Source organism: Oncorhynchus keta, chromosome 1, assembly GCF_023373465.1.
Source record: "Oncorhynchus keta strain PuntledgeMale-10-30-2019 chromosome 1, Oket_V2, whole genome shotgun sequence".
NCBI classification, from domain to species: domain Eukaryota; kingdom Metazoa; phylum Chordata; class Actinopteri; order Salmoniformes; family Salmonidae; genus Oncorhynchus; species Oncorhynchus keta.
Genome location: NC_068421.1, coordinates 4,030,929 through 4,051,881, shown reverse-complemented (window position 1 = coordinate 4,051,881; position 20,953 = coordinate 4,030,929). Strand labels below are relative to the sequence as shown.

At 45.3% G+C, this 20,953-nt stretch overlaps 1 protein-coding gene and 1 long non-coding RNA gene across 5 annotated transcripts in view; both read right to left on the bottom strand.

Moving 5' to 3' along the window:
* The window catches only part of LOC118378489 (F-BAR and double SH3 domains protein 2-like), a 152,587-nt gene that overhangs the window by 17,143 nt on the left and 114,491 nt on the right, over positions 1-20,953 (bottom strand). The window contains exons 11-14 of one of the 2 annotated variants that reach the window (XM_052460682.1): positions 19,152-19,226; positions 6,519-6,638; positions 6,301-6,405; positions 3,977-4,135 (exon numbers count right to left, since the gene is read on the bottom strand). In XM_052460682.1, the coding sequence (XP_052316642.1) occupies positions 3,977-4,135; positions 6,301-6,405; positions 6,519-6,638; positions 19,152-19,226 (459 nt within the window). The remainder of the gene's footprint in view (positions 1-3,976; positions 4,136-6,300; positions 6,406-6,518; positions 6,639-19,151; positions 19,227-20,953) is intronic. The other variant, XM_052460697.1, reaches the window with a different exon arrangement.
* On the bottom strand, positions 6,644-9,018 carry LOC127906919 (uncharacterized). Of its 3 annotated transcripts, XR_008063077.1 has the most exons (3): positions 7,561-9,018; positions 7,348-7,384; positions 6,644-7,199 (listed from the first exon to the last, which is right to left on the bottom strand). It is a non-coding gene; the product is annotated as an uncharacterized LOC127906919 (long non-coding RNA). The 3 variants fall into 3 exon arrangements; XR_008063074.1 differs by having other exon boundaries at positions 6,644-7,384; XR_008063076.1 differs by lacking the exon at positions 7,348-7,384 and having other exon boundaries at positions 7,598-9,018.

Sequence of the window (20,953 nt, the reverse complement as noted above, 5' to 3'; positions counted from 1 at the left end):
TTGACTATTGGATGTTCTTATAGGCACTTTAGTATTGCCAGTGTAACAGTATAGCTTCCGTCCCTCTCCTCGCTCCTCCCTGGGCTCGAACCAGCAACACAGCGACAACAGCCACCATCTAAGCAGCGTTACACATGCAGAGCAAGGGGAACAACTACTAGAAGGCTCAGAGCAAGTGACGTTTGAAACGCTATTAGCACGCGCTAACTAGCTAGCCATTTCACTTCGGTTACAACAGCCTCATCTCGGGAGTTGATAGGCTTGAAGTCATAAACAGCGCAATGCTTGACGCACAACGAAGAGCTGCTGGCAAAACGTACGAAAGTGCTGTTTGAATTCATGTTTATGCGCCTGCTTCTGCCTACGACCGCTCAGTCAGATACTTAGATACTTGTATGCTAAGTCAGATTATATGCAACACAGGACAACGCTAGATAATATCTAGTAATATCATCAACCCTGTGTAGTTAACTAGTGATTATGATTGATTGTTTTTTATAAGATACGTTTAATGCTAGCTAGCAACTTACCTTGGCTTACTGCATTCGCGTAACAGGCAGTCTCCTTGTGTAGTGCAACGAGAGAGAGGCAGGTCGTTATTGCGTTGGACTAATTAACTGTAAGGTTGCAAGATTGGATCCCCCGAGCTGACACGGTGAAAATCTGTCGTTCTGCCCCTGAACGAGGCAGTTAACCCACCGTTCCTATGCCATCATTGAAAATGAGAATGTGTTCTTAACCGACTTCCCTCGTTAAATAAAGGTATAAAAAAAATTAAACATTCTGCAAATCGTCCGATTTCCGATTGTTATGAAAACTTGAAATCGGCACTAATTAATCGGCCATTCCGATTAATCGGTCGACCTCTAGTGTGGACGTGTTTAACTATAATAGAATAGAAAACAAACAAACATTTGACCAACTGGGGACATTTTCTTAGTCCCCACAAAATCCCTACAAGGTCAAATGCTATTTCTAGGGGGTTTGGGTTCAGGTTAGAATTAGTGTTAGAATTAGGGTTAGTTTTAGGATTAGGGAAAATATGATTTTGTATTGGACTGAATTGTACGTCCCCAACAAGTTTAGCTGTACAAGACTGTGTGTGTGTGTGTGTCTAGGTTAAGACATTTAGATTAGAGTGAGAAGTTAAAAAAATAGTATTGGTCCATTCTACTTTGAATAATAATAGCCATGTAAACACCTTGTAGTTGTCAAACAAAAAGATAGAGATCAATAGGTAACAGGTGTCATCATCATCGTCATGGCCAGAAGGAATTCTTAGAAGAGGATTTTACTACACTATAGTATTAAATCAAATCATATTGTTATTGGTCACATACACGTGTTTAGCAGATGTTATTGGTCACATACACATATTTAACAGATGTTATTGGTCACATACACATATTTAACAGATGTTATTGGTCACATACACGTGTTAGGCAGATGTTATTGGTCACATACACATATTTATCAGATGTTATTGGTCACATACACATATTTATCAGATGTTATTGGTCACATACACGTGTTTAGCAGATGTTATTGGTCACATACACATATTTAACAGATGTTATTGATCACATACACGTGTTAGGCAGATGTTATTGCGGGTGTAGCGAAATGCTCGTGTTTCTAGCTCCAACAGTGCAGTAATATCTAACAAGTAATATCTAACAAATTACACAACATAAACCCAATACACACAAATATAAGTATGAGCAATATCAAAGCAGCATAGACTAAGATACAGTAGAATAGAGTATATACACATATGAGATGAGTAATGCAAGACATGTGAACATTATTAAAGTGACTAGTGATCCATTTATTAAAGTGGCCAGTGATTTCAAGTCTGGTATGTAGGCAGCAGCCTCTCTGTGCTGGTGGTGGCTGTTTAACAGTCTGACGACCTTGAGATAGAAGCTGTTTTTCTAGTCTCTCTGTCCCAGCTTTGATGCACCTGTACTGACCTCGCCTTCTGGATGATAGAGGGGAGAAACAGGCAGTGGCTCGGGTGGTTGATGTCCTTGATGATCTTTTTGGTCTCCCTGTGACATTGGGTGCTGGAGGGCGGGTAGTTTGCCCCCGGTGATGCGTTGGGCAGACCTCACTACCCTCTGGAGAGCCCTGTAGTTGTAGGTGGTGCAGTTGCCGTACCAAGCGGTGATACAGCCCGACAGGATGCTCTCGATTGTGCACCTGTAAAAGTTTGAGTGTTTTCCTCACAGGAGGTTGAAGAGACGCTGTTGCGCCTTCTTAAATATATATATATGCCATTTAGCAGACGCTTTTATCCAAAGCGACTTACAGTCATGTGTGCATACATTCTACGTATGGGTGGTCCCGGGAATCGAACCCACTACCCTGGCGTTACAAGCGCCATGCTCTACCAACTGTGCTACAGAAGGACCAGCTTCTTCACCACACGGTCTGTGTGGGTGGACCATTTCAGATGGTCAGTGATGTGTACGTTGAGGAACTTGAAGCTTTCAACCTTCTCCACTGCGGTCCCGTCGATGTGGAAAGGGGGGCGCTCTCTCTGATGTTTCCTGAAGTCCATGATCCTCTCCTTTGTTTTGTTGACGTTGAGTGAGAGGGGATTTTCCTGTCACCACACTCCCAGAGCCCTCACCTCCTCCAAGTAGGCTGTCTCGTCATTGTTGGTAATCGTCATTGTTGTGTCGTCTGCAAACTTGATGATTGAGTTGGAGGCGTGCGTGGCCATGAAGTCATGGGTGAACAGGGAGTACAGGAGGGGGCTGAGCACCCTTGTGGGGCTCCAGTGTTGAAGATCAGTGAAGTGAACAGCATTCTTACATAGGTATTGCTCTTGTCCAGGTGGGATAGGGCAGTGTCCAGTGTGATGGCGATTACATCGTCTGTGGATCTATTGGGGCGGTAAGCAAATTGAAATGGGTCTAGGTGACAGGTAATGTAGAGGTGATATGATCCTTGACTAGTCTCTCAAAGCACTTCATGATGACAGTCATTTAGTTCAGTTACTTTTGCTTTCTTGGGTACAGGAACAATGGTGGCCATCTTGAAGCATGTGGGGACAGCAGACTGGGATATGTCCGTAAATATTCCAGCCAGCTGGTCTGCGCATGCTCGGAGGACGCGGCTCGGGATGCCGGGTTAACACGCTTACTCACGTTGGCCATGTAGAAGGAGAGCCCACAGTCCTTGATACCGGGTCGGGTCGGTGGCACTGTGTTATCCTCAAAGCGGGAGAAGAAGGTGTTTAGTTTGTCCGGAAGCAAGACGTCGGTGTCCTCGACGTGGCTGGTTTTCCTTTTGTACTCTGGGATTGTCTGTAGACCCTGCCACATACGTCCTGTGTCGGAACGGTTGAATTGCGACTCCACTTTCCACTGTTTGATTGCCTTGCGGAGGGAATAACTACACTGTTTGTATTCTGCCATATTCCCAGTCACCTTACCAGTAGTTATTACTTCGGGGGAAAGGTTAATTGATTAGGAGATACTTTGCTCTCCATCACACTGGTGTGAAATGAACACTGGGCCGAGGGAACAGACAACTCCCTCAACTAATTCTCTAACTGTTACTCTTGTCATCCACACCACTTTCTCCCATTATCACTTTCCCCACTCTCTCCTCCTACTCTATCCCCCTCTATCACTTCCTCTCTCTCTCCACCCCCTCTCTCTTTCTCTGGTGGTTGCTGCAGTATCATGTGAACAGAATGTTAAGTAGTGAATAGGAGCAGAGACTGCTTACCTCAACATCCTGCTGACACACACACACACACACAAACACACACACACACAGGACCAAAGTGCTGAAGTCCACACACGGATGCCGTGGCTGCCGTGTGGCAAATATACATTTGTCTGTGATGATGACAGGTAGTGGGAGACGGGCATTGCAGGGAGTGTAGTGAGGGATTGTGGGTAGTTTCCTTCAAAATGAGGGACGGTGGTGTAGTGTGAGGGAGGGAGGGCAGGTGTCTCACCGAGAGTGAGGGATCGTGGGTAGTGTAGTTTACTGTAGCCCAGCGCTCATTTTCCAGCTCCTCCATCACCTGGTTCATGGCGCTCTTCAGCCAGGTATCCACGGCAACGCCCACCTGTCTCAGCAGGTCCAGACGAGCCTCTGCCTTCAGCTTTACTGTCTGGAGTGAGAGAGGTTACACACACTGCTTGGTAATCAATATAACTGACACGGGACGTTGGAGGACTCAATCTATCCCATCAACACTCAATCTATCCCAGATAAGTAGTATGTACACTACCAGTCAAAAGAGTGGACACACCCACTCCTCATTCAAGGGTTTTTCTTTATCTTTACTATGTTCTACATTGTATAATATTAGTGAAGACATCACAACTATGAAATGTAGTATCCAAAAAAGTGTTAAACAAATCAAAATATATTTGAGATTTTTCAGAGTAGCCACCCTTTGCCTTGATGACAGCTTTGCACACTTTTGGAATTCTCTCAACCATCTGATGTAGTCACCTGGAATTTCTTTCCTTCATAATGCGTTTGAGCCAATCAGTTGTGTTGTGACATGGTATACAGAAGATAGCCCTATTTGGTAAAAGACCAAGTCCATATTATGTCAAGAACAGCTCAAATAAGCAAAGAGAAACGGCAGTCCATCATTACTTTATGACATGAACGTCAGTCAAGCCGGAAAATATCAAGAACTTTGAAAGTTTCTTCAAGGCCTTCGTGGTCGAATTGCTGAACGAAACCAATACTAAAGGACACCAATAATAATAAGAAACTTGTTTGGGCCAAGAAACACGAGCAATGGACATTAGACTGGTGGAAATCTGTCCTTTGGTCTCATGCGTCCACATTTGAGATTTTTGGTTCAAACCGCCGTGTCTCTGTGAGATGCAGAGTAGGTGAACGGATGATCTCCGCTTGTGTGGTTCCCACCGTGAAGCATGGAGGAGGAGGTTTGATGGTGTGGCGGTGCTTTGCTGGTGACACTGTCAGTGATTTATTTAGAATTCAAGGCACATTTAACCAGCATGGTTACAACAGCATTCTGCAGTGATACGCCATAACATCTGGTTTGGGCTTAGTGGGACTATCATTTGTTTTTCAACAACAGGACAATGACCCAACACACCTCCAGGCTGTGTAAGGGCTATTTGACCAAGAAGGAGAGTGATGTAGTGCTGCATCAGATGACCTGGCCCGACCTCAAACCAATTCAGATGGTTTGGGATGAGTTGGACCGCAGAGTGAAGGAAAAGCAGCCAACAAGTGCTCAGCATATCTCGGAACCCCTTCAAGACTGTTGGAAAAGCATTCCTCATGAAGCTGGTTGAGAGAATGCCAAGAGTGTGCAAAGCTGTTATCAAAGCAAAGGGTGGCTACTTTAAAGAATCTAAAATCTAAAATATATTTATTTATATTTATATTTCTTTAACACTTTTTTTGGTTACTGCAGGATTCCATATGTGTTATTTCATAGTGTTGTTGTCTTGACTGTTATTTTACAATGTAGAAAATAGTAAAAAATAAATAAAAACCCTTGAATGAGTAGGTGTGTCCAAACCTTTCACAGGTACTGTATGTACAAAGGAAGTACAGGGAGATAAACTCATTACAGTACATTTTCATGGAGATAAAAGCCCTTTAATGTCTGATCAGTATCAGGAAGTGGAATGTTGTTAATTATTGAGTACACTTTCATCACTAATGCTTCCTCCTCTGACCCCACCCGTCATAGACTATTGGTTGTCCTGGCTCTGCTCCTCCCCTCAGGACCCATTAGATCCAAATGGACTCAGACATTCAACAGACAGCAGGAGATAATGGGGGCTGGGAGAGAGAGGGGGAGGGAGGGGAGGTAGACAGAAAGGGAGGTGGAGAGAGTTGGAGGGAGGGGCGATGTGGAGAGTGGTTCATATCCGTGTGAATTTCTCATCTCTGTCTGTGGGCGCTATGACTACATCAGCCAGCAGGGGGTGCCAGAGAGAGGGAAATCAGAGACCGAGAGGACAGATATTATTTTTTATTTAACCTTTATTTAATTAGGCAAGTCAGTTAAGAACAAATTCTTATTTATAACGACAGCCTACCCCGGCTAAACCAGGAAGAAGATGGGCCAATTGTGCACCGCCCAATGGGACCAATCACAGCCGGATGTGATACAGCCTGGACATCAAAGGAAGGAGAGGAGATGCATTGATCTGATTCACAGTCTGACAGGCTGTCTCTGAGAGAATCCATGGAGTGACAACTGTACTTAGAGAGCTGGGGGAAAGAGGGTATACTGCAGCCTGTAGGTCTACCTTTCTTCTAACAAACACAAACCTCAGCCTTGCGGATGCTCTCTTTGGTATCCTCTATCTTCAGCTCCAGATCAAGCCGGCCCTGCTCCGTTTGAGGGACTCCCAGTGTCTCACACTCCTCCAGGCTCTAACGGCACACACACACACACTTCAAAATTACAGACTAAAATCACATCTTGTATTTAAAGACGGTGTGGACCAACATGAACAACTAGTGTGCGTGGTTGTGTGTAGACTCACTCTCTTGTAGTGGACAATGTTCTTGTGTTCTCGGGCCATTCTGGTGGCCCATTTCCTGGCCTCCTTGTTCAGACTGTGCTCCTCTGTCTGGCTCCCCGTGTCTGTCTCCAACTTACGACTCTACAAAACACACACACACACACACACACACACACACACACACACACACACACACACACACACACACACACACACACACACACAGTTACCATGGAGATAAGAGGAACACAACACGTTTTTCCTAAACGGTTACCATGGAAATGATGGAATGTGATTCTCCTATCCTAAATTAAATGAAGTCTCCCCGAAAAACTACTGTAGGGTCATCATTACCCCACACAACCACACCTAGTACAGTCTCAGTGGATACAGCTAACAACCACACCTAGTACAGTCTCAGTGGATACAGCTAACAACCACACCTAGTACAGTCTCAGTGGATACAGCTAACAACCACACCTAGTACAGTCTCAGTAGATACAGCTAACAACCACACCTAGTACAGTCTCAGTAGATACAGCTAACAACCACACCTAGTACAGTCTCAGTAGATACAGCTAACAACCACACCTAGTACAGTCTCAGTAGATACAGCTAACAACCACACCTAGTACAGTCTCAGTAGATACAGCTAACAACCACACCTAGTACAGTCTCAGTAGATACAGCTAACAACCACACCTAGTACAGTCTCAGTGGATACAGCTAACAACCACACCTAGTACAGTCTCAGTGGATACAGCCAACAACCACACCTAGTACAGTCTCAGTGGATACAGCCAACAACCACACCTAGTACAGTCTCAGTGGATACAGCTAACAACCACACCTAGTACAGTCTCAGTAGATACAGCTAACAACCACACCTAGTGCAGTCTCAGTGGATACAGCTAACAACCACACCTAGTACAGTCTCAGTGGATACAGCTAACAACCACACCTAGTACAGTCTCAGTGGATACAGCTAACAACCACACCTAGTACAGTCTCAGTAGATACAGCTAACAACCACAGTCTCAGTGGATACAGCTAACAACCACACCTAGTACAGTCTCAGTAGATACAGCTAACAACCACACCTAGTACAGTCTCAGTAGATACAGCTAACAACCACACCTAGTACAGTCTCAGTAGATACAGCTAACAACCACACCTAGTACAGTCTCAGTAGATACAGCTAACAACCACACCTAGTACAGTCTCAGTAGATACAGCTAACAACCACATCTAGTACAGTCTCAGTAGATACAGCTAACAACCACACCTAGTACAGTCCCACTTTAGAAGAAGCTCCCTCTCACATACATACACCAGAAAATTAGATGCAACAACTAGGTGTGAGTGACAGCTGCTGCTAATAAAATCTTCTTGGAAAATAGGCTGATTTGAAACAGAGGGAGGAGAGAAAGAGGCTGATTTGAAACAGAGGGAGAGGAGAGAAAGAGGCTGATTTGAAACAGAGGGTGAGGAGAGAAAGAGGCTGAATTGAAACAGAGGGAGGAGAGAAAGAGGCTGATTTGAAACAGAGGGAGAGGAGAGGAGAGAAAGAGGCTGATTTGAAACAGAGGGAGGAGAGAAAGAGGCTGATTTGAAACAGAGGGTGAGGAGAGAAAGAGGCTGAATTGAAACAGAGGGAGGAGAGAAAGAGGCTGATTTGAAATAGAGGGAGAGGAGAGGAGAGAAAGAGGCTGATTTGAAACAGAGGGAGGAGAGGAGAGAAAGAGGCTGATTTGAAACAGAGGGAGAGGAGAGAAAGAGGCTGATTTGAAACAGAGGGAGGAGAGGAGAGAAATAGGCTGATTTTGAAACAGAGGGAGAGGAGAGAAAGAGGCTGATTTGAAACAGAGGGAGGAGAGGAGAGAAAGAGGCTGATTTGAAACAGAGGGAGGAGAGGAGAGAAAGAGGCTGATTTTGAAACAGAGGGAGGAGAGGAGAGAAAGAGGCTGGTTTTGAAACAGAGGGTGAGGAGAGAAAGAGGCTGAATTGAAACAGAGGGAGGAGAGGAGAGAAATAGGCTGATTTGAAACAGAGGGAGGAGAGGAGAGAAAGAGGCTGATTTGAAACAGAGGGAGAGGAGAGAAAGAGGCTGATTTGAAACAGAGGGAGGAGAGGAGAGAAAGAGGCTGATTTGAAACAGAGGGAGGAGGAGAGTGAGGAGACATTTTTTAAACAGAGGGAGAGGAGAGAGAGTTATGTTTATTTATTTTCCCTTTTGTAATTTAACTATTTGCCTTATCATTACAACACTATACAGCCATAATATGACATTTGAAATGTCTCTATTCCTCTGAAACTTTTGTGAGTGTTTATTTGACTTTTGTTAATGATCAATTTCACTCGCTTCGGCAATGTAAACATATGTTTAACATGCCAAGATAGCCATGCGAATTTAATTTAATTGAGAAAGAGAACAACAAGTCTTCTATTGCTTGCCTTGAGATAATAGAGAAAATGTGTGTGTGTTGTGAGCCGTGCACTTCTAACACAATCTATGTGTGTGTCTGTGTTTCTTCCCAATGGAGCCCATCCCTTAACTTCCTAGCCCAGTAATACATATCCACTCCCCTTCTATACACTGCATTAACACACAACAACCAGTCAGAATCAACGCCAGACCCCTCAACCCCCTAACAGTCACCTCAACCCCCCTAACGGTCACCTCAACCCCTCCCTAACGGTCACCTCAACCCCCTAACCCTAGGTCACCTCAACCCCCTAACGGTCACCTCAACCCCCTAACGGTCACCTCAACCCCCCCCCTGACGGTCACCTCAACCTCCCCCTAACGGTCACCTCAACCCCCTAACGGTCACCTCAACCCCCCTAACGGTCACCTCAACCCCCTAACGGTCACCTCAACCCCCTAACGGTCACCTCAACCCCCTAACGGTCACCTCAACCCCCTAGGTCACCCCAACCCCCCTAACGGTCACCCCAACCCCCTAACGGTCACCTCAACCCCCTAACGGTCACCTCAACCGCCCCCTAACGGTCACCTCAACCGCCCCCCCTAACGGTCACCTCAACCGCCCCCTAACGGTCACCTCAGCCCCCTAACGGTCACCTCAACCCCCTAACGGTCACCTCAACCCCCTAACGGTCACCTCAACCCCCTAACGGTCACCTCAACCGCCCCCTAACGTCACCTCAACCGCCCCCCTAACGGTCACCTCAACCCCCCCTAACGGTCACCTCAACCCCCCCTAACGGTCACCTCAACCCCCCTAACGGTCACCTCAACCCCCTAACGGTCACCCCAACCCCCCCCCCTAACGGTCACCTCAACCCCCCTATCGGTCACCTCAACCCCCTATCGGTCACCTCAACCCCCCTAACGGTCACCTCAACCCCCCTAACGGTCACCCCAACCCCCTAACGGTCACCTCAACCCCCTAACGGTCACCTCAACCCCCTAACGGTCACCTCAACCCCCTAACGGTCACCTCAACCCCCTAACGGTCACCTCAACCCCCTAACGGTCACCTCAACCCCCCCTAACGGTCACCTCTATCGTGTGTGTCATTTTAACTATCTGTACAATTCAAATCAGCTATAATGTGTTGAACAGTAGCAGCTTAATGTGTGAATGGGACTTATTATACAGCTGCAGATTTAGGCTCAGTTAATATACCTACTGTAGGTGACCTGGAGGAATGGGCTAATGACTTAGATGATATATGTTACAGCAAGCTTTCTGAACGTACAACCATTAGTGGTCATGGTTCAAAATCCTTGGTCTTGGTGGGAACAGATCATAAACGGCAAGCTAATTGTTAAACGGTCATAATGACTGACGAACCGTCACGGTTCAACGGCCACCGGGTCATGGCAGCATGTGTATGGGTAGAATGCAACGGTCAAGATTCTACAGCCCCTGTCATGCTTCCGGACATGGTCACGTTTATGGTCACTGTAGAACAGCCATGGTTGTGGTAATGGATGTAGTGGAACAGCCATAGTTGTGGTAATGGTTGTAGTGGAACAGCCATGGTTGTGGTAATGGTTGTAGTGGAACAGCCATGGTTGTGGTAATGGTTGTAGTGGAACAGCCATGGTTGTGGTAATGGTTGTAGAGGAACAGCCATGGTTGTGGTAATGGTTGTAGTGGAACAGCCATAGTTGTGGTAATGGTTGTAGTGGAACAGCCATGGTTGTGGTAATGGTTGTAGTGGAACAGCCATAGTTGTGGTAATGGTTGTAGTGGAACAGCCATAGTTGTGGTAATGGTTGTAGTGGAACAGCCATAGTTGTGGTAATGGTTGTAGTGGAACAGCCATAGTTGTGGTAATGGTTGTAGTGGAACAGCCATAGTTGTGGTAATGGTTCTAGTGGAACAGCCATGGTTGTGGTAATGGTTGTAGTGGAACAGCCATAGCTGTGGTAATGGTTGTAGTGGAACAGCCATGGTTGTGGTAATGGTTGTAGAGGAACAGCCATGGTTGTGGTAATGGTTGTAGTGGAACAGCCATAGTTGTGGTAATGGTTCTAGTGGAACAGCCATGGTTGTGGTAATGGTTGTAGTGGAACAGCCATAGCTGTGGTAATGGTTGTAGTGGAACAGCCATGGTTGTGGTAATGGTTGTAGAGGAACAGCCATGGTTGTGGTAATGGTTGTAGTGGAACAGCCATAGTTGTGGTAATGGTTGTAGTGGAACAGCCATGGTTGTGGTAATGGTTGTAGTGGAACAGCCATGGTTGTGGTAATGGTTGTAGAGGAACAGCCATGGTTGTGGTAATGGTTGTAGTGGAACAGCCATAGTTGTGGTAATGGTTGTAGTGGAACAGCCATGGTTGTGGTAATGGTTGTAGTGGAACAGCCATAGTTGTGGTAATGGTTGTAGTGGAACAGCCATAGTTGTGGTAATGGTTGTAGTGGAACAGCCATAGTTGTGGTAATGGTTGTAGTGGAACAGCCATAGTTGTGGTAATGGTTCTAGTGGAACAGCCATGGTTGTGGTAATGGTTCTAGTGGAACAGCCATGGTTGTGGTAATGGTTCTAGTGGAACAGCCATAGCTGTGGTAATGGTTGTAGTGGAACAGCCATGGTTGTGGTAATGGTTGTAGTGGAACAGCCATAGTTGTGGTAATGGTTGTAGTGGAACAGCCATAGTTGTGGTAATGGTTGTAGTGGAACAGCCATAGTTGTGGTAATGGTTGTAGTGGAACAGCCATAGCTGTGCTAATGGATGTAGTGGAACAGCCATAGTTGTGGTAATGGTTGTAGTGGAACAGCCATAGTTGTGGTAATGGTTGTAGTGGAACAGCCATAGTTGTGGTAATGGTTGTAGTGGAACAGCCATATTTGTGGTAATGGTTGTAGTGGAACAGCCATAGTTGTGGTAATGGTTGTAGTGGAACAGCCATAGTTGTGGTAATGGTTGTAGTGGAACAGCCATAGTTGTGGTAATGGTTGTAGTGGAACAGCATGGTAATGGTTGTAGTGGAACAGCCATAGTTGTGGTAATGGTTGTAGTGGAACAGCCATAGTTGTGGTAATGGTTGTAGTGGAACAGCCATAGTTGTGGTAATGGTTGTAGTGGAACAGCCATAGTTGTGGTAATGGATGTAGTGGAACAGCCATGGTTGTGGTAATGGATGTAGTGGAACAGCCATAGTTGTGGTAATGGTTGTAGTGGAACAGCCATAGTTGTGGTAATGGTTGTAGTGGAACAGCCATAGTTGTGGTAATGGTTGTAGTGGAACAGCCATAGCTGTGGTAATCGTTGTAGTGGAACAGCCATAGTTGTGGTAATGGTTGTAGTGGAACAGCCATAGCTGTGGTAATGGTTGTAGTGGAACAGCCATAGCTGTGGTAATGGTTGTAGTGGAACAGCATTGACATGGTTGTAGTGGAACAGCCATGGTTGTGGCAATGGTTGTAGTGGAACAGCCATAGCTGTGGTAATGGATGTAGTGGAACAGCCATAGTTGTGGTAATGGTTGTAGTGGAACAGCCATAGTTGTGGTAATGGTTGTAGTGGAACAGCCATAGTTGTGGTAATGGTTGTAGTGGAACAGCCATAGTTGTGGTAATGGTTGTAGTGGAACAGCATGGTAATGGTTGTAGTGGAACAGCCATTGTTGTGGTAATGGTTGTAGTGGAACAGCCATAGTTGTGGTAATGGTTGTAGTGGAACAGCCATAGTTGTGGTAATGGTTGTAGTGGAACAGCCATAGTTGTGGTAATGGTTGTAGTGGAACAGCCATAGTTGTGGTGATGGTTGTAGTGGAACAGCCATAGCTGTGGTAATGGTTGTAGTGGAACAGCCATGGTCATGGTTGTAGTGGAACAGCCATAGTTGTGGTAATGGTTGTAGTGGAACAGCCATAGTTGTGGTAATGGTTGTAGTGGAACAGCCATAGTTGTGGTAATGGTTGTAGTGGAACAGCCATAGTTGTGGTAATGGTTGTAGTGGAACAGCCATAGTTGTGGTAATGGTTGTAGTGGAACAGCCATAGTTGTGGTAATGGTTGTAGTGGAACAGCCATGGTTGTGGTAATGGTTGTAGTGGAACAGCCATAGTTGTGGTAATGGTTGTAGTGGAACAGCCATGGTTGTGGTAATGGTTGTAGTGGAACAGCCATGGTTGTGGTAATGGTTGTAGAGGAACAGCCATGGTTGTGGTAATGGTTGTAGTGGAACAGCCATAGTTGTGGTAATGGTTGTAGTGGAACAGCCATGGTTGTGGTAATGGTTCTAGTGGAACAGCCATAGCTGTGGTAATGGTTGTAGTGGAACAGCCATGGTTGTGGTAATGGTTGTAGTGGAACAGCCATAGTTGTGGTAATGGTTGTAGTGGAACAGCCATAGTTGTGGTAATGGTTGTAGTGGAACAGCCATAGTTGTGGTAATGGTTGTAGTGGAACAGCCATAGCTGTGGTAATGGATGTAGTGGAACAGCCATAGTTGTGGTAATGGTTGTAGTGGAACAGCCATAGTTGTGGTAATGGTTGTAGTGGAACAGCCATAGTTGTGGTAATGGTTGTAGTGGAACAGCCATAGTTGTGGTAATGGTTGTAGTGGAACAGCCATAGTTGTGGTAATGGTTGTAGTGGAACAGCATGGTAATGGTTGTAGTGGAACAGCCATAGTTGTGGTAATGGTTGTAGTGGAACAGCCATAGTTGTGGTAATGGTTGTAGTGGAACAGCCATAGTTGTGGTAATGGTTGTAGTGGAACAGCCATAGTTGTGGTAATGGATGTAGTGGAACAGCCATGGTTGTGGTAATGGATGTAGTGGAACAGCCATAGTTGTGGTAATGGTTGTAGTGGAACAGCCATAGTTGTGGTAATGGTTGTAGTGGAACAGCCATAGTTGTGGTAATGGTTGTAGTGGAACAGCCATAGCTGTGGTAATCGTTGTAGTGGAACAGCCATAGTTGTGGTAATGGTTGTAGTGGAACAGCCATAGCTGTGGTAATGGTTGTAGTGGAACAGCCATAGCTGTGGTAATGGTTGTAGTGGAACAGCATTGACATGGTTGTAGTGGAACAGCCATGGTTGTGGCAATGGTTGTAGTGGAACAGCCATAGCTGTGGTAATGGATGTAGTGGAACAGCCATAGTTGTGGTAATGGTTGTAGTGGAACAGCCATAGTTGTGGTAATGGTTGTAGTGGAACAGCCATAGTTGTGGTAATGGTTGTAGTGGAACAGCCATAGTTGTGGTAATGGTTGTAGTGGAACAGCATGGTAATGGTTGTAGTGGAACAGCCATTGTTGTGGTAATGGTTGTAGTGGAACAGCCATAGTTGTGGTAATGGTTGTAGTGGAACAGCCATAGTTGTGGTAATGGTTGTAGTGGAACAGCCATAGTTGTGGTAATGGTTGTAGTGGAACAGCCATAGTTGTGGTGATGGTTGTAGTGGAACAGCCATAGCTGTGGTAATGGTTGTAGTGGAACAGCCATGGTCATGGTTGTAGTGGAACAGCCATAGTTGTGGTAATGGTTGTAGTGGAACAGCCATAGTTGTGGTAATGGTTGTAGTGGAACAGCCATAGTTGTGGTAATGGTTGTAGTGGAACAGCCATAGTTGTGGTAATGGTTGTAGTGGAACAGCCATAGTTGTGGTAATGGTTGTAGTGGAACAGCCATAGTTGTGGTAATGGTTGTAGTGGAACAGCCATGGTTGTGGTAATGGTTGTAGTGGAACAGCCATAGTTGTGGTAATGGTTGTAGTGGAACAGCCATGGTTGTGGTAATGGTTGTAGTGGAACAGCCATGGTTGTGGTAATGGTTGTAGAGGAACAGCCATGGTTGTGGTAATGGTTGTAGTGGAACAGCCATAGTTGTGGTAATGGTTGTAGTGGAACAGCCATGGTTGTGGTAATGGTTCTAGTGGAACAGCCATAGCTGTGGTAATGGTTGTAGTGGAACAGCCATGGTTGTGGTACTGGTTGTAGTGGAACAGCCATAGTTGTGGTAATGGTTGTAGTGGAACAGCCATAGTTGTGGTAATGGTTGTAGTGGAACAGCCATAGTTGTGGTAATGGTTGTAGTGGAACAGCCATAGCTGTGGTAATGGATGTAGTGGAACAGCCATAGTTGTGGTAATGGTTGTAGTGGAACAGCCATAGTTGTGGTAATGGTTGTAGTGGAACAGCCATAGTTGTGGTAATGGTTGTAGTGGAACAGCCATAGTTGTGGTAATGGTTGTAGTGGAACAGCCATAGTTGTGGTAATGGTTGTAGTGGAACAGCCATAGTTGTGGTAATGGTTGTAGTGGAACAGCCATAGTTGTGGTAATGGTTGTAGTGGAACAGCATGGTAATGGTTGTAGTGGAACAGCCATAGTTGTGGTAATGGTTGTAGTGGAACAGCCATAGTTGTGGTAATGGTTGTAGTGGAACAGCCATAGTTGTGGTAATGGTTGTAGTGGAACAGCCATAGTTGTGGTAATGGATGTAGTGGAACAGCCATGGTTGTGGTAATGGATGTAGTGGAACAGCCATAGTTGTGGTAATGGTTGTAGTGGAACAGCCATAGTTGTGGTAATGGTTGTAGTGGAACAGCCATAGTTGTGGTAATGGTTGTAGTGGAACAGCCATAGCTGTGGTAATCGTTGTAGTGGAACAGCCATAGTTGTGGTAATGGTTGTAGTGGAACAGCCATAGCTGTGGTAATGGTTGTAGTGGAACAGCCATAGCTGTGGTAATGGTTGTAGTGGAACAGCATTGACATGGTTGTAGTGGAACAGCCATGGTTGTGCAATGGTTGTAGTGGAACAGCCATAGCTGTGGTAATGGATGTAGTGGAACAGCCATAGTTGTGGTAATGGTTGTAGTGGAACAGCCATAGTTGTGGTAATGGTTGTAGTGGAACAGCCATAGTTGTGGTAATGGTTGTAGTGGAACAGCCATAGTTGTGGTAATGGTTGTAGTGGAACAGCATGGTAATGGTTGTAGTGGAACAGCCATTGTTGTGGTAATGGTTGTAGTGGAACAGCCATAGTTGTGGTAATGGTTGTAGTGGAACAGCCATAGTTGTGGTAATGGTTGTAGTGGAACAGCCATAGTTGTGGTAATGGTTGTAGTGGAACAGCCATAGTTGTGGTGATGGTTGTAGTGGAACAGCCATAGCTGTGGTAATGGTTGTAGTGGAACAGCCATGGTCATGGTTGTAGTGGAACAGCCATAGTTGTGGTAATGGTTGTAGTGGAACAGCCATAGTTGTGGTAATGGTTGTAGTGGAACAGCCATAGTTGTGGTAATGGTTGTAGTGGAACAGCCATAGTTGTGGTAATGGTTGTAGTGGAACAGCCATAGTTGTGGTAATGGTTGTAGTGGAACAGCCATAGTTGTGGTAATGGTTGTAGTGGAACAGCCATGGTTGTGGTAATGGTTGTAGTGGAACAGCCATAGTTGTGGTAATGGTTGTAGTGGAACAGCCATGGTTGTGGTAATGGTTGTAGTGGAACAGCCATGGTTGTGGTAATGGTTGTAGAGGAACAGCCATGGTTGTGGTAATGGTTGTAGTGGAACAGCCATAGTTGTGGTAATGGTTGTAGTGGAACAGCCATGGTTGTGGTAATGGTTGTAGTGGAACAGCCATAGTTGTGGTAATGGTTGTAGTGGAACAGCCATAGTTGTGGTAATGGTTGTAGTGGAACAGCCATAGTTGTGGTAATGGTTGTAGTGGAACAGCCATAGTTGTGGTAATGGTTCTAGTGGAACAGCCATGGTTGTGGTAATGGTTGTAGTGGAACAGCCATAGCTGTGGTAATGGTTGTAGTGGAACAGCCATAGTTGTGGTAATGGTTGTAGTGGAACAGCCATAGTTGTGGTAATGGTTGTAGTGGAACAGCCATAGTTGTGGTAATGGTTGTAGTGGAACAGCCATAGTTGTGGTAATGGTTGTAGTGGAACAGCCATAGCTGTGGTAATGGATGTAGTGGAACAGCCATAGTTGTGGTAATGGTTGTAGTGGAACAGCCATAGTTGTGGTAATGGTTGTAGTGGAACAGCCATAGTTGTGGTAATGGTTGTAGTGGAACAGCCATAGTTGTGGTAATGGTTGTAGTGGAACAGCCATAGTTGTGGTAATGGTTGTAGTGGAACAGCCATAGTTGTGGTAATGGTTGTAGTGGAACAGCCATAGTTGTGGTAATGGTTGTAGTGGAACAGCCATAGTTGTGGTAATGGTTGTAGTGGAACAGCATGGTAATGGTTGTAGTGGAACAGCCATAGTTGTGGTAATGGTTGTAGTGGAACAGCCATAGTTGTGGTAATGGTTGTAGTGGAACAGCCATAGTTGTGGTAATGGTTGTAGTGGAACAGCCATAGCTGTGGTAATGGTTGTAGTGGAACAGCCATGGTCATGGTTGTAGTGGAACAGCCATAGTTGTGGTAATGGTTGTAGTGGAACAGCCATAGTTGTGGTAATGGTTGTAGTGGAACAGCCATAGCTGTGGTAATGGTTGTAGTGGAACAGCCATGGTCATGGTTGTAGTGGAACAGCCATAGCTGTGGTAATGGTTGTAGTGGAACAGCCATAGCTGTGGTAATGGTTGTAGTGGAACAGCCATAGTTGTGGTAATGGTTGTAGTGGAACAGCCATAGTTGTGGTAATGGTTGTAGTGGAACAGCCATAGTTGTGGTAATGGATGTAGTGGAACAGCCATGGTTGTGGTAATGGATGTAGTGGAACAGCCATAGTTGTGGTAATGGTTGTAGTGGAACAGCCATAGTTGTGGTAATGGTTGTAGTGGAACAGCCATAGTTGTGGTAATGGTTGTAGTGGAACAGCCATAGCTGTGGTAATCGTTGTAGTGGAACAGCCATAGTTGTGGTAATGGTTGTAGTGGAACAGCAATAGTTGTGGTAATGGTTGTAGTGGAACAGCCATAGCTGTGGTAATGGTTGTAGTGGAACAGCATTGACATGGTTGTAGTGGAACAGCCATGGTTGTGGCAATGGTTGTAGTGGAACAGCCATAGCTGTGGTAATGGATGTAGTGGAACAGCCATAGTTGTGGTAATGGTTGTAGTGGAACAGCCATAGTTGTGGTAATGGTTGTAGTGGAACAGCATGGTAATGGTTGTAGTGGAACAGCCATAGTTGTGGTAATGGTTGTAGTGGAACAGCATGGTAATGGTTGTAGTGGAACAGCCATTGTTGTGGTAATGGTTGTAGTGGAACAGCCATAGTTGTGGTAATGGTTGTAGTGGAACAGCCATAGTTGTGGTAATGGTTGTAGTGGAACAGCCATAGTTGTGGTAATGGTTGTAGTGGAACAGCCATAGTTGTGGTAATGGTTGTAGTGGAACAGCCATAGTTGTGGTGATGGTTGTAGTGGAACAGCCATAGCTGTGGTAATGGTTGTAGTGGAACAGCCATGGTCATGGTTGTAGTGGAACAGCCATAGTTGTGGTAATGGTTGTAGTGGAACAGCCATGGTCATGGTTGTAGTGGAACAGCCATTGTTGTGGTAATGGTTGTAGTGGAACAGCCATGGTCATGGTTGTAGTGGAACAGCCATTGTTGTGGTAATGGTTGTAGTGGAACAGCCATAGTTGTGGTCATGGTTGTAGTGGAACAGCCATAGTTGTGGTAATGGTTGTAGTGGAACAGCCATGGTCATGGTTGTAGTGGAACAGCCATAGTTGTGGTAATGGTTGTAGTGGAACAGCCATAGTTGTGGTAATGGTTGTAGTGGAACAGCCATAGTTGTGGTAATGGTTGTAGTGGAACAGCATTGACATGGTTGTAGTGGAACAGCCATGGTTGTGGTAATGGTTGTAGTGGAACAGCCATAGTTGTGGTAATGGTTGTAGTGGAACAGCCATAGTTGTGGTAATGGTTGTAGTGGAACAGCCATAGTTGTGGTAATGGTTGTAGTGGAACAGCCATAGTTGTGGTAATGGTTGTAGTGGAACAGCATTGACATGGTTGTAGTGGAACAGCCATGATAACAGCTCAACCATCAGAGGTCATGGTCACAACTACTACCTTGTGGTCGTTCAGCGTGTATAAAGTCATTGAACAACCACGGTTATGGCTGAGGCTCATCCGTCTGCTTGTTATGGATATAATGTGTCATTACAATGGGTGGATAGCATGCAGCAGCCAGGGTCATGTTATGGCTCTAGATGGTTGGTGGTGGCTTGGCGGGTAGAGACTAGTGGTTAGGTCTACCTGTGCCAGCGTCATCCTCATGGCACTGACGGGCGAAGGCTCAATGTCCACCAACTTCTGCACCGAGCTCAGAGTCTGACACACACACACACACACACACACACACACGCGCGCGTACACACACAGATAGGCGTTAGGGGAGAAAGAGTCAGCAAAGGTTGAAAAGTTTTGAAGGAGAAAAACACTGAAGGGAAAATAGTTAGTAGTGACACAACAGAAAAATAGAGAGACACATACTATAGGTGTTGTCGATCAGTGGAGAATGAAGTTACACAGAGACAGTAACACAGAGACACATACTATAGGTGTTGTAGATCAGTGGAGAATGAAGTTACACAGAGACAGTTACACAGAGACAGTTACACAGCGACAGAGACAGTTACAGAGACAGATACACAGAGAGTTACATAGAGACAGTCACACAGAGACACATACTATAGGTGTTGTCGAAAAGGTGGAGAATTAAGTTACACAGAGACAGTAACACAGAGACACATACTATAGGTGTTGTAGATCAGTGGAGAATGAAGTTACACAGAGACAGTTACACAGAGACAGTTACACAGCGACAGAGACAGTTACAGAGACAGATACACAGAGAGTTACATAGAGACAGTCACACAGAGACAGTCACACAGAAACAGTTACACAGAGACTGTTACACAGAGACAGTTACACAGAGACAGTTACACCGAGACAGTTACACCGAGACAGTTACAGAGACACAGAGACAGTCACACAGAGACAGTCACACAGAGACAGTTACACAGAGACAGTTACATAGAGACAGTTACAGAGACAGTTACACAGAGACAGTTACACAGAGACAGTTACACATAGACTAGAGACAGTTACACAGAGACAGTTACACAGAGACAGTTACACAGAGACAGTTACACAGAGACAGTTACAGAGACAGTTACACAGAGACAGTTACACAGAGACAGTTACATAGAGACAGTTACAGAGAGACAGTTACAGAGAGACAGTCACACAGAGACAGTTACACAGAGACAGTCACACAGAGACAGTTACACAGAGACAGTCACACAGAGACAGTTACACAGAGACAGTTACACAGAGACAGTCACACAGAGACAGTTACACAGAGACAGTTACACAGAGACAGTCACACAGAGACAGTTACACAGAGACAGTTACAGAGACAGTTACACAGAGACAGTTACACAGAGACAGTTACAGAGACAGTTACACAGAGACAGTTACACAGAGACAGTTACACATAGACTAGAGACAGTTACACAGAGACAGTTACAGAGACAGTTACACAGAGACAGTTACACAGAGACAGTTACAGAGACAGTTACAGAGACAGTTACAGAGACAGTTACACAGAGACAGTTACACAGAGACAGTTACATAGAGACAGTTACATAGAGACAGTTACAGAGAGACAGTTACACATAGACTAGAGACAGTTACACAGAGACAGTTACACAGAGACAGTTACAGAGACAGTTACACAGAGACAGTTACAGAGACAGTTACACAGAGACAGTTACACAGAGACAGTTACACAGAGACAGTTACATAGAGACAGTTACACAGAGACAGTTACACAGAGACAGTTACACAGAGACAGTTACAGAGAGACAGTTACACAGAGACAGTTACACAGAGACAGTTACAGAGACAGTTACAGAGACAGTTACACAGAGACAGTTACACAGAGACAGTTACATAGAGACAGTTACATAGAGACAGTTACAGAGAGACAGTTACAGAGAGACAGTTACACATAGACTAGAGACAGTTACACAGAGACAGTTACACAGAGACAG